Source organism: Trachemys scripta, chromosome 6 (assembly GCF_013100865.1).
Source record: "Trachemys scripta elegans isolate TJP31775 chromosome 6, CAS_Tse_1.0, whole genome shotgun sequence".
Taxonomy (NCBI): Eukaryota; Metazoa; Chordata; order Testudines; family Emydidae; genus Trachemys; species Trachemys scripta.
Genome location: NC_048303.1, coordinates 43,380,182 through 43,393,524, shown reverse-complemented (window position 1 = coordinate 43,393,524; position 13,343 = coordinate 43,380,182). Strand labels below are relative to the sequence as shown.

At 39.7% G+C, this 13,343-nt stretch overlaps 1 protein-coding gene across 4 annotated transcripts in view; it reads left to right on the top strand.

The window, feature by feature from the left end:
* The window catches only part of SV2C (synaptic vesicle glycoprotein 2C), a 183,032-nt gene extending 173,448 nt beyond the window's left edge, over window positions 1–9,584 (top strand). For all 4 annotated transcript variants that reach the window (XM_034773883.1, XM_034773884.1, XM_034773885.1 and 1 more), the window contains one exon: window positions 5,434–9,584. In XM_034773883.1, coding sequence (XP_034629774.1) covers window positions 5,434–5,617 — 184 coding nt within the window. In that variant the 3' untranslated portion in view covers window positions 5,618–9,584. The remainder of the gene's footprint in view (window positions 1–5,433) is intronic.
* The last annotated feature ends 3,759 nt before the right edge of the window (window positions 9,585–13,343 follow it).

Below are 13,343 nucleotides of genomic sequence, written 5' to 3'. Positions count from 1 at the left end.
GAAGGGAAGTATTAATATGGGATATAATTGATTTAAATCATAAATATTTTAACAAATACATTTGTATTTTAAAGCTGTAGGGCCTGATTCTGCTTTCCTTGAGCATCGAAACTCTTGTTCATGTTTATTGGTGCACAAGGCATGCACAGTCAGGCCCATAGTTTCAAGATTCAAGTGAGCGATCAGAGATGATTGAAAATAGAGAGAACACCGTTCAGACGCAGCAAGAAAGGACTACATTATTCAGATATTTTTCTTCATTCTTTGAACATCTTATTTGTGTTCCTGGTTACAATTAACAATATAGTATTTTATGCAACATTTTATGCGTGGAGACTGCGTAAAGATCAAAAGATGACATTTACTACAGGGTTGTTCGCTTTAAAACCTTGAAACAGTCAGGGGCAAAGAAAAATGGGCTTATTTTAACAGTGTTATTCATCTCTCTTTATGATCATTTGACAATGTTCATGAGATCAGAAAATTAGCAGCACCATCCGGTTGCAAAAGTTTGACTATGCCAATTATATTTTGCAAAAGAACTGTTTTTTTTTCCATATCTGAATACTGCACCAATTTAGTTCAAATATATTACGTACCATCTTTAAAAAGTACCTTCATATTTGAGTTAAAATACAGAGACATCCACCTGATAACAGTCCCGGAATATATACGGCAGGTTCTGAATGTGCTAGTTGTAGAGCACACAGGATATGAAAATAAATGTTCCAAATGCTCAGGAAATTATATGCAGGCCCTTGTTATAACTAGATGATGTAAGCAGATAGCATCTGTGAAGCAATTTACCTCTACAGAGCAATATAAAAAGTATCCCTATATGTTCCTTAGCATTGCCCTTCCAAAGATTTCATGTCTAGATCTGTGTCTAAATTTGCATTAACTAGATCTATATTCTTTTGTTAGTTCAGTTAACTCTTACTCTGTTAGCTTTTACTGCATTTAGGCTGAGACCTGTTGATAGAAAAGAATTACATTATCTCTACATAAACATTGTTTTTCTCAGTGTTCATAATCTTTTGGGCAAATTTTGGCCTTAGAGCACTAGTAGAAGTTACAATAAGTGCACATGTGTGTGCGTTTATATATATATAAAATTAGGGCTGTCAATTAATCACAGTTAACTCATGTGATTAACTCAAAAAATTAATCGCGATTAATCACACTTATAACAATAGAATACCAATTGAAATTTTAAAAATATTTTTGGATGTTTTTCCACATTTTCAATATTGATTTCAATTACAACACAGAATACAAAGTGCACAGGGCTCACTTTATATTATTATTTTTTATTACAAATATATGCACTGTAAAAATGATAAACAAACAAAATAGCATTTTTTAATTCACCTTGTACAAGTACTGAAGTGCAATCTCTTTATCATGAAAGTGTAACTTACAAATGCAGATTTTTTTTTTTGGTTACATAACTGCATTCAAAAACAAAACAGTGTAAAACTTTAGAGCCTACAAGTCCACTCAGTGCTACTTCTTGGTGAGCCAATCACTCAGACAAACAGGGTTGCTTATAATTTGCAGGAGATAATGCTGCCTGCTTCTTATTTACAATGTCACCGGAAAGTGAGAACAGGCGTTCACATGGCACTTTTGTAGCCAGCGCTGCAAGATATTTACATGCCAGGTATGCTAAACATTCGTATGCCCTTCCATGTTTTGTCCACCATTCCAGAGGACATGCTTCCATGCAGATGATGCTTATTAAAAAAAAAAAAATGCATCAATTAAATTTGTGACTGTACTCCTTGTGGGGAGAATTGTATGTCTCCTGCTCTGTTTTACCCGCCTTCTGCATATATTTCATGTTATAACAGTCTCGGATGATGACCCAGCACATGTTCGTTTTAAGAACACTTTCACAGCAGGTTTGACAAAACGCAAAGAAGGTACCGATGTGAAATTTCTAAATATAGCTACAGCATTCGACCCAGGGTTAAGAATCTGAAGTGCCGTCCAAAATCTGAGAGGGACGAGGTGTGGAGCATGCTTTTAGTAGTCTTAAAAGAGCAACACTCTGATGCGGAAACTACAGAACCCAAACCACCAAAATAGAAAATCAACCTTCTGCTGGTGGCATCAGACTCAGATGATGAAAATGAACATGCATCAGTGTGCACTGCTTTGGATCGTTATCAAGCAGAACCCATCATCAGCATGGACGCATGTCCTCTGGAATGGTGGCCAAAACGTGGAAGGGTATACGAATGTTTAGCATACCTGGCATGTAAATATCTTGCAACGCTGGCTACAAAAACACCTGTTCTCACTTTCAGGTGACATTGTAAATAAGAAGCAGGCAGCATTATCTCCTGCAAATTATAACCAACCCTGTTTGTCTGAGTGATTGGCTCACCAAGAAGTAGCGCTGAGAGGACTTGTAGACTCTAAAGTTTTACATTTTTTTATTTTTGAATGCAGGGTTATTTTTTACATAATTCTACATTTGTAAGTTCATCTTTCACGATAAAGAGATTGCACTCTAGTACTTGTATGAGGTGAATTGAAAAATACTATTTTTTTTTTGTTGTTTTTTACAGTGCAAATATTTGTAATAAAAAATAAATATAAAGTGAGCACTGTACACTTTGTATTTTGTGTTGTAATTTAAATTAATATATTTGAAAATGTAGTAAACATCCAAAAAATATTTAAAGTAAATGGTATTCTATTGTTGTTTAACAGTGCAATTAATCGTGATTAATTTTTTTAATCACTTGACAGCCCTAATATATATATGTATTTGCACTGATCATAACAAATAAGTTGTATATCTTTAGGGTTATATTCTGTGCATAAATAAAGACAAAAATGGAACAATACCTACTTCTCATACTAATCAGTCCCTTTCTTCCACCATGATACTCCTCCCAGTACCAATCAAGCTCTCTGCCTTCACCACGATTCCCCCCTGGCATCAGTTAGACTGGAGACGTGGCCCTTCCAAGAGGTTCTCCCTGTATCAGTCAACTTCCTTCAAATACCACTATACTGATGCCCCATTTTGCACTATGGGACTCCCCTCCTCGTGAGTCTCACCTTACAACACAGACTCTCCTGGGGAGATGGGGAAAATCACATCCTGTTCTCTAGGGCCCCTCTAAGGGTACATCTATATTGCAGCTGGGAATGGGCTTCCCAGCATGGGCAGACAGACATGCGCTAGCTCTGCTCAAGCCAGTGCACTAAATATAGCAGTGTGGAAGCAGTAGTACAGGCCGTGGCTCGGGCTAGCTGCCCAAGCACATATTCGGGAGGTCCAGTTTGTACTCAGGCAGCTAACCCAAGCTGCTGCCCATGCTATCCCTGACTGCACTGCTATATTTTAGCGCAGAACTAGCACCTGTTGAGGTACCAGCCTCCTTCAACAGTGTTCCCAAGGCTCCCACAGTCCTCCCCTTGATTGGTTTCTTCAACAGTTTTTAAGAATATAAGAACGGCCACATTGGCCAAAGGTCCATCTAGCCCAGTATCCTGTCTTCAGACAGTGGCCAATGCCAGGTGCCCCAGAGGGAATGAACAGAACAGGGAATCATCAAGTGATCATCATTCCTAGGGCTTCCTCAATCTCTCTGTCAGGCAGTGGCTTTAGCAGCTTTTCAGGCAATATTGCAATGGATTCCTTGGTCCATCCCTCAGTCAGAGAGTTTCAATGGCTTCTTGGGTAATATATTTACAGGGCTTCCTCAGTTTCCCCACTTAAAAAGTGAGTCTCACAGGTCTTCACTGTTCCCTCTCTCATGCCACAAATCTTGCAGCCTCAAAGGTTCCAAGGCATTTCAGTTTCTCCTCTCAAGCATCATTCTCAGCAGACTCTCTGGCAGCAAGCAGTGCTTACACACCAGAGTAATAGCCACCTAGGAACAAAAGGTAAGATTCCAAGATTTGGTGGCCACTCTGAGTGGCCCTCCCATGACTTTCCTGCTTACCCTCTCAAGCAGCATCTCTTGATAGCTTCTGCTTTCCATCTGCCTGTCTCTTTTCCCCCAGACATATCACTGAGGTTTTTTCCCTAGTGTGGTATGTTAAAGGGGCACCATGTGTTGCATAAAAAAGAATAATGAATACTTTAATCAAAAGGAACAATATTTTGCTAAAGTCCAAGTATTTTAAAGGTTGCAAGGGAATCATAAAACACAGCTGTTGGCTGCAAGTGACCTGTGGGCACCACACTACATTCCAAGGGTCTAATACACAAATGATAGTTATAATCACACAGCAAGACTGACTATGTGTCATGAATTCAGAGAGTGCATAATTCACAGAGCTAATGTGGAAACAATAGATATCAACATTTATGATTTTTCTCCCATAAGAATTCTTGGAAAAAAAGAATGTTGACTTCAGCATTTGTACAACATCCTACCAAAGTGTCTTCTTGGTCATCAGGCTTCACCCCTCTGTTCCTCTGACTGAAGCCCCTGATGACACAGGACACCTCTGTCCAAACCCATATTGACTAACACTTCTGATACCCTTTGCCTTTCTTTGTTTCTGTTAGAGGTTTTGTTCTCTTTGGGACATCCTGTGCAAAATTACCTAAGCAACAGTCTCCATATGATATAATAAACAAGGTTTATTAAAATCAAAGTGGTTTGCAGAACATATCTAGTTTTAACCTTGTCATCAGCTAAGCAGACGGGTTACTCTTGGGCTTTGAGACAGAATATTAATACGATCATATATTATGTTTCCATAAAGCAATGTCCACTCGAATGCGTTTTTGTTAAATTCTCAGCTAGCAAACTACCTCCCTTCCCTATCCTGCAGAATCTCTTAGGGCATGTCTACACTTCAAATTAAAACCTGTGGCACCAAATCTCAGAGCCTGGGTCAATTGACTCAGACTCATGGGGCTTGGGCTGCGGGGCTGAAAATAGCAGTGTAGATGTGCAGGCTGGGGCTGGAGCCTGGACTTCGAGGCCCTCCCTGCTTGCAAGCTTTCAGAGCTGAGTCTAAATGTCTACACTGCAATTTTATAGCCCCACAGCCCAACCCCACAAGCCTGAGTCAGTTGACCCAGGCTCTGAGATTCGGTGCTGTGGGGTTTTCTTTGCAGTGTAGTCATACCCTTACATCTCACCTCCATCCCAAGACCCATTTTTCAAGCCCCCATTCGGTTCATGTCCAAAGTCTTAATGTTCATTATTATATGAGGATGAGATCTCATCAGCATTTCCACCAAGTACTGTTTGATCAGGTGTGTCAGCTGGAGGAAATTAAAACTTTCTGTTCCCCATACAAAGATGATCGTCCCCTTGTTTTGTTGGCACACTATACAATCAAGATGGCTCCACTGAAGTCAATGGGGCTATCCTGATTTACCCCAGCTGAGGATCTGTCCCAAAGGCTTTAATTTTTCAAGCATATTTAATGTTATTCTTTTTTTTCTTTTAGGGCAACAGGCTTCGGCTTTTTGAACGCACTATGCAAAGCAGCAGCTGTACTTGGAAACTTAATATTTGGTTCCCTTGTTGGCATCACCAAAGCAATCCCCATTCTTCTAGCTTCAACTGTTCTAGTGTGTGGAGGTCTGGTGGGACTTCGACTTCCTGACACAAGAACCCAGGTGTTGATGTAAAACTGGAAAAAAGCCATTTATGATTTATTTCCTTCTCCTTTCAAGTGTCAACTCTCCTAACTGAGTGGTGCAAAGGCTTCAGATTTTCAGTTCTTAGAATGGTGATCAGATTGCAGAAATCTAACTCAAAATGAGATATTTTTCTGTGACAGAGGTTTAGAAACTTCCATAAGAAAGTTTTAAAGTTTCACCTTCTTTTGCATTCTTTTGCTGTTTAATACTTTTTATCTTTCAAATTGCAAAGCTACCTCTTGAAACATTTTCAAAGACATATTCAGGAAGAGAAAACCGTGCTCATAGCTAGGTGTTTAAAATGCAAGCGTATTGTCACATCTAGGACATTAAAAAATAAGTCCTACATTTTTGCATGACACCATTAGCTTCCACAGTGATACAGACATGGAAGTCAATTATTTAACAGTATTGGTGCAGTAAAACTCAATCTTACACAGATCAATGCATGCAGCATTAAACAGGAAACTGCATATTCTGCATCAGTACTGCGAATATTAACATTGTGTGACTATATTTAAGCAGTAGGGACTTCCTGCTTTCTTAGAAAAGGGCATGGCAGGCTTTGGCAGTGGCAATGCCTCTTTCAGAGGAAACCATCTTATGTAGATTCAATCGTGGTTAAAGATTAACAATTGCAATCATAACAGTAAAGCTGCCTGTGCTGAGGAGAAACAACTCCTGTTACAGAGGACAGCAAAGCTCATAATGGGTGACTGAAGTAAGAGAATAGGAAAAGAAGCATTTTCACTACTTGCTGATCCTCCAGAGTGTATTTAGAGATACCAACACTTGGATGTCTGGAAATTTCTGAGCATTGTAGAAAACAAGGGCTTTGTCTGAACTTATCTCGGTGTAAACCATGAGTAGTTCTACTCTAGTCAATAGTTACACTAATGTAAAACTAGTGTGAGTGAAGGCAGAATAAAGCCCAATGCCTGTATGAAAAGTAAACAGCTTTAAGAAAAGTGCTTTTGCTATTTAACCTACTAACTTTTGCTCCCTTGATGACATACAATGTTTAGAAAAAATATTTTGTATTAGAATGCCTCCTACATGTTAACTTTGGCCCCCGTTTAACATGATCAGAATCTCCAGAACCAAATCATTTACCTACAACTGCTAAACTTGGGGGAAAAAAAAAGTAACATTTCTTAGTATATCAGTTTATACAATTGGCATAAATTTGCAAATATTAATCTTAACAATATCTCATCAGTTAACACTTTCTAGTCCTCCCAGCCCTGCACACCTCCCAAAAAAAGACAGAATGTTAGCCTTAGCTTTGAGTCTTATGGATTTTATCTATTTCTCACAGGCTTAGCATTAGTGAAAAGCCATTTCCTGTAATTAGGATAGTATCTAATTCTGGCCATTGTGTGCATCTCGCTCTTCTCTCTCTCGCTCATTTTTCAGGGCACTCCCTTGTGTCATCCCTTAGTCAGATGATTGCCTTATACTTATTGCACATCTTGTTTCGAAATCTGAAGCCTCTGTACAGATTTAGAGTGATGATCAACAACCAGTGGTAAATATCATTTTTGTGCCACACACTGTCTATTTAAAGCGATATGTTGTGTTCAGTTCTGTATGTTACTTTAAAGAATTACGAAATTCAATATGTGCAGTGCTATGACCAGTGTGGAGGAAAGGGGACATAGGAAAATAAGGATCAGTTACTGAGGGCTCCAATTCAGGGCTAACATGCTAAAATCTCATTATGTTTAAAAACGTGCTCATTTACTATTAAAAAAAATCCTCACCACTATTTCACCGTTATCCACAACAATGCTGGTGATTTTGCTAAATCTAGGCTACATCTTAGATCTCTTGCTTATAGCCACCTCAGTGTGTGACTCAGCCAAGATACAGTGTAGCCAACAGCATTAAAGCACATAGTGTGATTGGGATATGGCAAGTGATATAAACTGGCCTCCAGAAAAACAAAATACCTGAATGCATGGATACAGCTCCAGGATACCAATGAATGTTATAAGACCCTTTACACACACACACTAAAAAAGTGAGGTGGGGATGGGAAAAGAAGGGAGAGCAAAGGAGGAAGGGGGGGGAAGAAAAGGAAGAATAGAAGGGAAGAGAAACAAAGAGAAAATAAGTGCAAGCCCTCCCTCCTCGATATTCCCAACATGTTATGCTGTGAGGGCAAGAGCAGAGAATATAATTGAAGTGTGTACATACAATCAGTGGCTTGGTAGTACAGCCACTTGTAGCACCAGTATTTGACCTTTGGAGGCTTAGATCCAGATGCTACTCTACTTCATTGAAGAAGATAAATCACATGCAACTTCACAGGAAAATGCCATATACTGTGTGTGTACATATTAGAGAGAACAAACCAAACTGACTTAGGTTAATGTACCAGACCCCTCTAATGGATGAAATCATAACTACTTATCTGTGTGTCAGAGTCCTTATCCTGCTGTGAGGTAACAGAGATTCTCTTTCAGTTCAAATGTTGGGGGCCCTTGTTGTTTGTGCAGGAAGATGCAAGATCTAGCCTTTTCTGCTTTGAAATTAAGAGGGTTCAACATAGTGATAATGTTTGTTCAAGGTAGTCAGAGATTTATAACTATAGAAAGAGACGGCTAGGACTAGAACTGCATGGTTCCTGCAGGGTGGGATTGAAGTAGGCAGGCAGAGATATGCAGGGAAGCCTGCCTTCATAGTGCCTGGTTCTAGCCAGTGCCTTCACAGAGGACAATCATGCAGCCTTTCATCACAGGAGAAAAGATGCTAGAGCTCCTTGCCTGATAGCTCCAGCCCAGCTGTCCTCCTCTTGCCCAGCCTCCTGCTCCCTGTTATTCCCAAGATTTCCAAACAGGCTATTAAATCTATCAAGTCTCCCATCTCACTTTTTCCTTTCTTCTCCCTGATCCTACCATTCTACTGATTCCAAATTAACTTGCTTTCCATATATCCTCTTCTAAATTCCCTCACTTATTCCTCTCCATCGCCTATAATTTCCTTATATCCGCCAGTAATAAGCCAATGCTCCACCCTTTGGGTTTGAGGTCAACACTTCTTTAACCCAGGATGGAAAACAAGCTAAAGCAAAACAGCCCTTCAAGTTGTCCCCATAATGGGAAGCAAATAGTCTCTGAAAGTTCATTTAATGTCCAGGTGGCCTAACTAACACAAATAATCAAGGAATAAAGATCCTCCTGTCAGAAACTCCACTTATCCCTTTAGATGTGGTGAATGAAGATCAAGGAAAGCACCCTGGTACTGTCACCAAGCTCAGCTCCACTTGGGAGGAAGTTTCATTCTTCTTTCCCAGAAGCCCCACCCCTTTTCTTTCTTGACGCCCCTGGAAACCTCACTTTTATATAGCTGCCAGCCATGCTATTGAGGCATATCTGTCAGCTCCACTTTCCAGTAGCCTAATGGAGTCATAGCTGTTAGCTCCTTTCTCCAGGCCTGACAGCTCAGGCAGTCTCTATTGGCTAGGCTTTAGCTCTTTCCACAGTGAAGGGTTTTAAAATACTTCTTCATTCAGCCAGGGAGTGTTACATACATCCTGTCATAGCTCCCTTATCCAACCAAGGCAGCACTATGTTAGCATAACTTGTCTGACACACTTTATTTTTTTATATTTAGCTGGAAATGGAACTACAGTTCAAACATAAGGTTAAAAATGAATCCTCAAAACTGTACACTCAGTGGGTCACATACACAGGAAGTGCAAGCAGAGCTGCTCCACTTCCTCCAGAATGTGGGAAAAAAATGCTCAGCAGTCAAATTCCAGAAGAAAACAAGTCAGATGGACTACTTTTCCTCAGCGTTTCCTGCTTTCCTGTTCACCAAACTCACTGTCAAATGTCAGCCCTTGTTAATAAGATCCTTTACTATCAGTTCAGGAAACACAGCATGAAGAGAGACCAGGTGGGTGAGGTAATATCTTTTATTGGCTCAACTTCTGTGGATGAAAGAGACAAGCTTTTCAGATACAGAGAGATCTTCTTCAGGTCCTGAAATTTGAAAGCTTGTCTTTCTCACCAACAGAAGATGGTCCAATAAAAGATATTATTTCACCCACCTGATCGCTCAATATCCTGGGACCAACATAGCTACCACAACACTGCAAGCAGTATCAAAAGAAATACTTTAGCATGCAAATAAACACAAAACTGGATTTTTGCCACAATATGGCAAACATGTGTCAGACGTGAGTTTGTAACACAAAAGCAGAATCACAAACTAATTAGAAAGCATTGGTTTGTAGTAGATCTTCTCAAGCTCTGTAGAACAGAGTGATTAAATTATAGTCCTCGGGTTGACATCATCCTGCTGGCATCTGCTATGTGGCCTGGTTGATCTTTCTGAAAACTTTCAAGCATGGTGTGTGCACGTATAGGGGAGTCTGTGCAGTTTAACCAGGTTATGGAAAACATGTATGGGCCTGTCACTGTTTTTTATCCTTTATTTTTCCTATAGTGATCTGTTTTCCTCCACTTCTTTTCTTGGATCTAGGAGGATCCTTCAACATTTAACCCTTCTCTAGAATCTTAAAATTACTAGAGAGGACTCCAGGCCACTTCAGGACTTCTCTTTGATCCAGAGGTTCAGTAAACACGGCATAGAACTAAGACTCATTGTGCTTGGTTGATTCTTGTCTTACACTAGTGTATTTCCACATTTACCAGCTTGTGCAGAGCTGCATCCAACCCAAATAAAATAAATTAAAAGGAAGTAGAGTTTGTCTGCAATCTTTTTTCACCTAAATTTGTATAAATTAGGGTGAAATTATCTGCTGCTCTGAGACTCCTCTTAGTGCAGCAAAAAAGTGACTTTGGGGAGCCTGTCATGCGTCCCTGATTTTCAAGGCTGAGTAGCTTTGTGGGACAAATCACAAATTCAGTTGGGGCTTTAATGATCTTCTCTTTAGTGGAGTGGTCTAATACATGCTACTTTCTCCTCACCATCCCCCCGTGGACAATCTAATATCTCAGGAGGGGAAAGGGATTGCTTAGCCACGATGGTCACTGGATAAGAGTAACTCAACACAAAATAGAACTGCCCTTTCCATCCACCTTCTCCATTGGTATACATTTAATAGGACATAAGCTTTCGTGAGTAAAAACCTCACTTCTTCGGATGCATCCGAAGAAGTGAGGTTTTTACTCACGAAAGCTTATGCCCAAATAAATCTGTTAGTCTTTAAGGTGCCACCAGACTCCTTGTTGTTTTTGTAGATACAGACTAACACGGCTACCCCCTGATATTTAATAGGACAGACGTCCTAGCGGGCATGTGGGAGTAGCTGAACTATGCATTGTGTCAGCTACTCCAGCTTTCAGTTCCTCCTTTCATCTGAGCTGCAGGCTATAACCCAGGACGTCAGTCTAGTAATGAGAGGGAGGATCAACTTAGGGGACTGCAGTTTCCCTTGGTCTCTCCATGGCCAATCAGCTCTGCTACTTTCTTCTTGGATCCTAAAGATCCCCACATCTTCTTACTTCTAAGGTTGGCCACCTACCAGACCCTGGGCATCCAGGACCCCTAGATCTGAACCATGAGCCCCAGCAGTGCAACCCTAAACTGCAATGCCATGAATGGACACTGTACATCACTTGATATAAACTGCTGAGAGCAAACCACACTGCCAGGTGCATATATAGATCTGTGTTCTGTAGCCCTGCTCCCATTTTACGGGTGTCTCCAGATAGAACTGCCATCTAGTGCTTTTCTCTGCCCATCACTGCACACACTTTTAAACACACTCCCATTATACTTGTCTGGCATCCCTCTGTCTACTTGGTAAATTCAGGCCTATCTTCAGCTGAAGCAATGTGACAGGATCAGTTTCTCATTCTCAACAAGACCACATTTGCTCAATTAAGAAAAAAAGATGGGAGAGAAGGGAGAGAGAAAGCAAGAGAATATGAAATAAAACAAAACAAAACCAAAAAAAAGGTCAGGACTAGTAGGTTAGAGGCCTGTGGTTCAGGTCCTAGGTTTTTTCTGCAGTAAATTTTCTTTGAGTTCTAATCACTGCCCTGATATAATGCAGCTACGTGAGTATTGTTTATTGTAAAGGAGATGTACTGTACAGTTTTGGTGAAAATGCATACACACGCACACACGCATTCCTCTGTGTGTGTATGACAAGTGTAAGACTTTGACAAGTGTAAGACTTTTATACATTATAAAACTTAATTTGGAATGTTGTTTTTAAAATGCAATTTCATTCTCAGTGCCATTGATTGCCATTTGCTGCATTATGCTTTGAATACAAAATACACTACTCATTTCCTTGTGCAAAATTCTTTACTTAATCATCCATAAAATTGCTGTGGTGCCAAGCGCTTTCTTAGTTTGCCATTCATTTTATGTCACTGAAAGAGAACGCCTGTAATTGTTTTAGGAGTAAGCTTTGATTTAGCTGCATCCTTCCCTCACCATGCTGTGCCAAACAATGAAGCAACAAACCATATAGAAGTATCAGTCACACGTGTTCCAGTGACTCAGCATACTAGAATATTCAAAATCAAATATAAATTCTTGTTTTTTTTTTCTTTTTTGAAGCAAAGTATGTTCTGAATAATGTTCCATATGGATCTCAACGTATTAACATCTGTGTAATATATGGGAATATGTCTGTCTTCTTTCTGTACTGTATGTTTTTCATTGTTTCTGCAGACATAGCTGGTGCTGTTCTAATAATGTTCTTATGGCTAAATTGTTTGCCACTGCTCTTATCAGCATTCTTTGACCAGCTAGAAACAGAGCCATTGCCAGGGTGTCTTTCAATTAATCATTAACATTCACAAAGATCTAGCTCCGTAATGAGTGGTGTATCGTACCATTCCTGCTATTATTCAAGTGAAGCCAGTCTGAAAAAGCACACACACAAGGGAAGAGGGTGGAGAGAGTTATTCTAGAGCTCTGGCATTCATTATGCTTCTTTCCTAGATGCAAACAACTTCATTCTTTCCAATGTGTTTCCGGGGAGTCTGTGTGCCTGTGCATTGCAAAATTAAGGAGTCAGCAGAAAAAAAAGGCGTTCTATTTTCACAAGAATGAACAAAGCATATTTGGTACAGGAAAACTAAGACATTTTTAAAAGAAATTAAAACAACCACCAACACACTGTCCATAGTTGTGAATCACGCGTATTGCCTGATTTACTTGAGACTGAAATTCATTCTGAACCATTTAGTTAACTAATAAAACACAACAGTGCAGCAATGCTGATACAACAACATCATCGGTGGATAGTAGATATTCTAATGGAAAGAAAAAAAATGATGTTAGTGGTGGGACACTGTAGCCTGCAGTTTCTTGTAGTCTTTCTTTAAAAAAATGAAAATGACTCTTTAGGTTTCCAATGAATGTTGCTGACCTTATCATCATTATTGGAACTATGTAACAAACATTAAAATGAAATAATTTAGAAGAAAAAGTAATAGAATGTTAAAAAATATAACTATTTAAAGTTAATGTTTAACAATAAAATGTTTTTGTAAGAAACTTAGAGCTCTCTCCTCCCTCCCGCAGCCAGTGTGGTGGCCGGTTTCTGTAGCACTTTACCTATAACCATGAAGAATATACTTTCATTTAAAAAAAATCCCCCAAAACTAGAGCAGCATACACCTACTGATTTAGGCCTTGATACAGCAAGTTGGTCTATATAGGCAAGCCCCTATGCCTATATAGTCAATGGAAGGCAATGAGCAGCTTACGGGATTAAGAC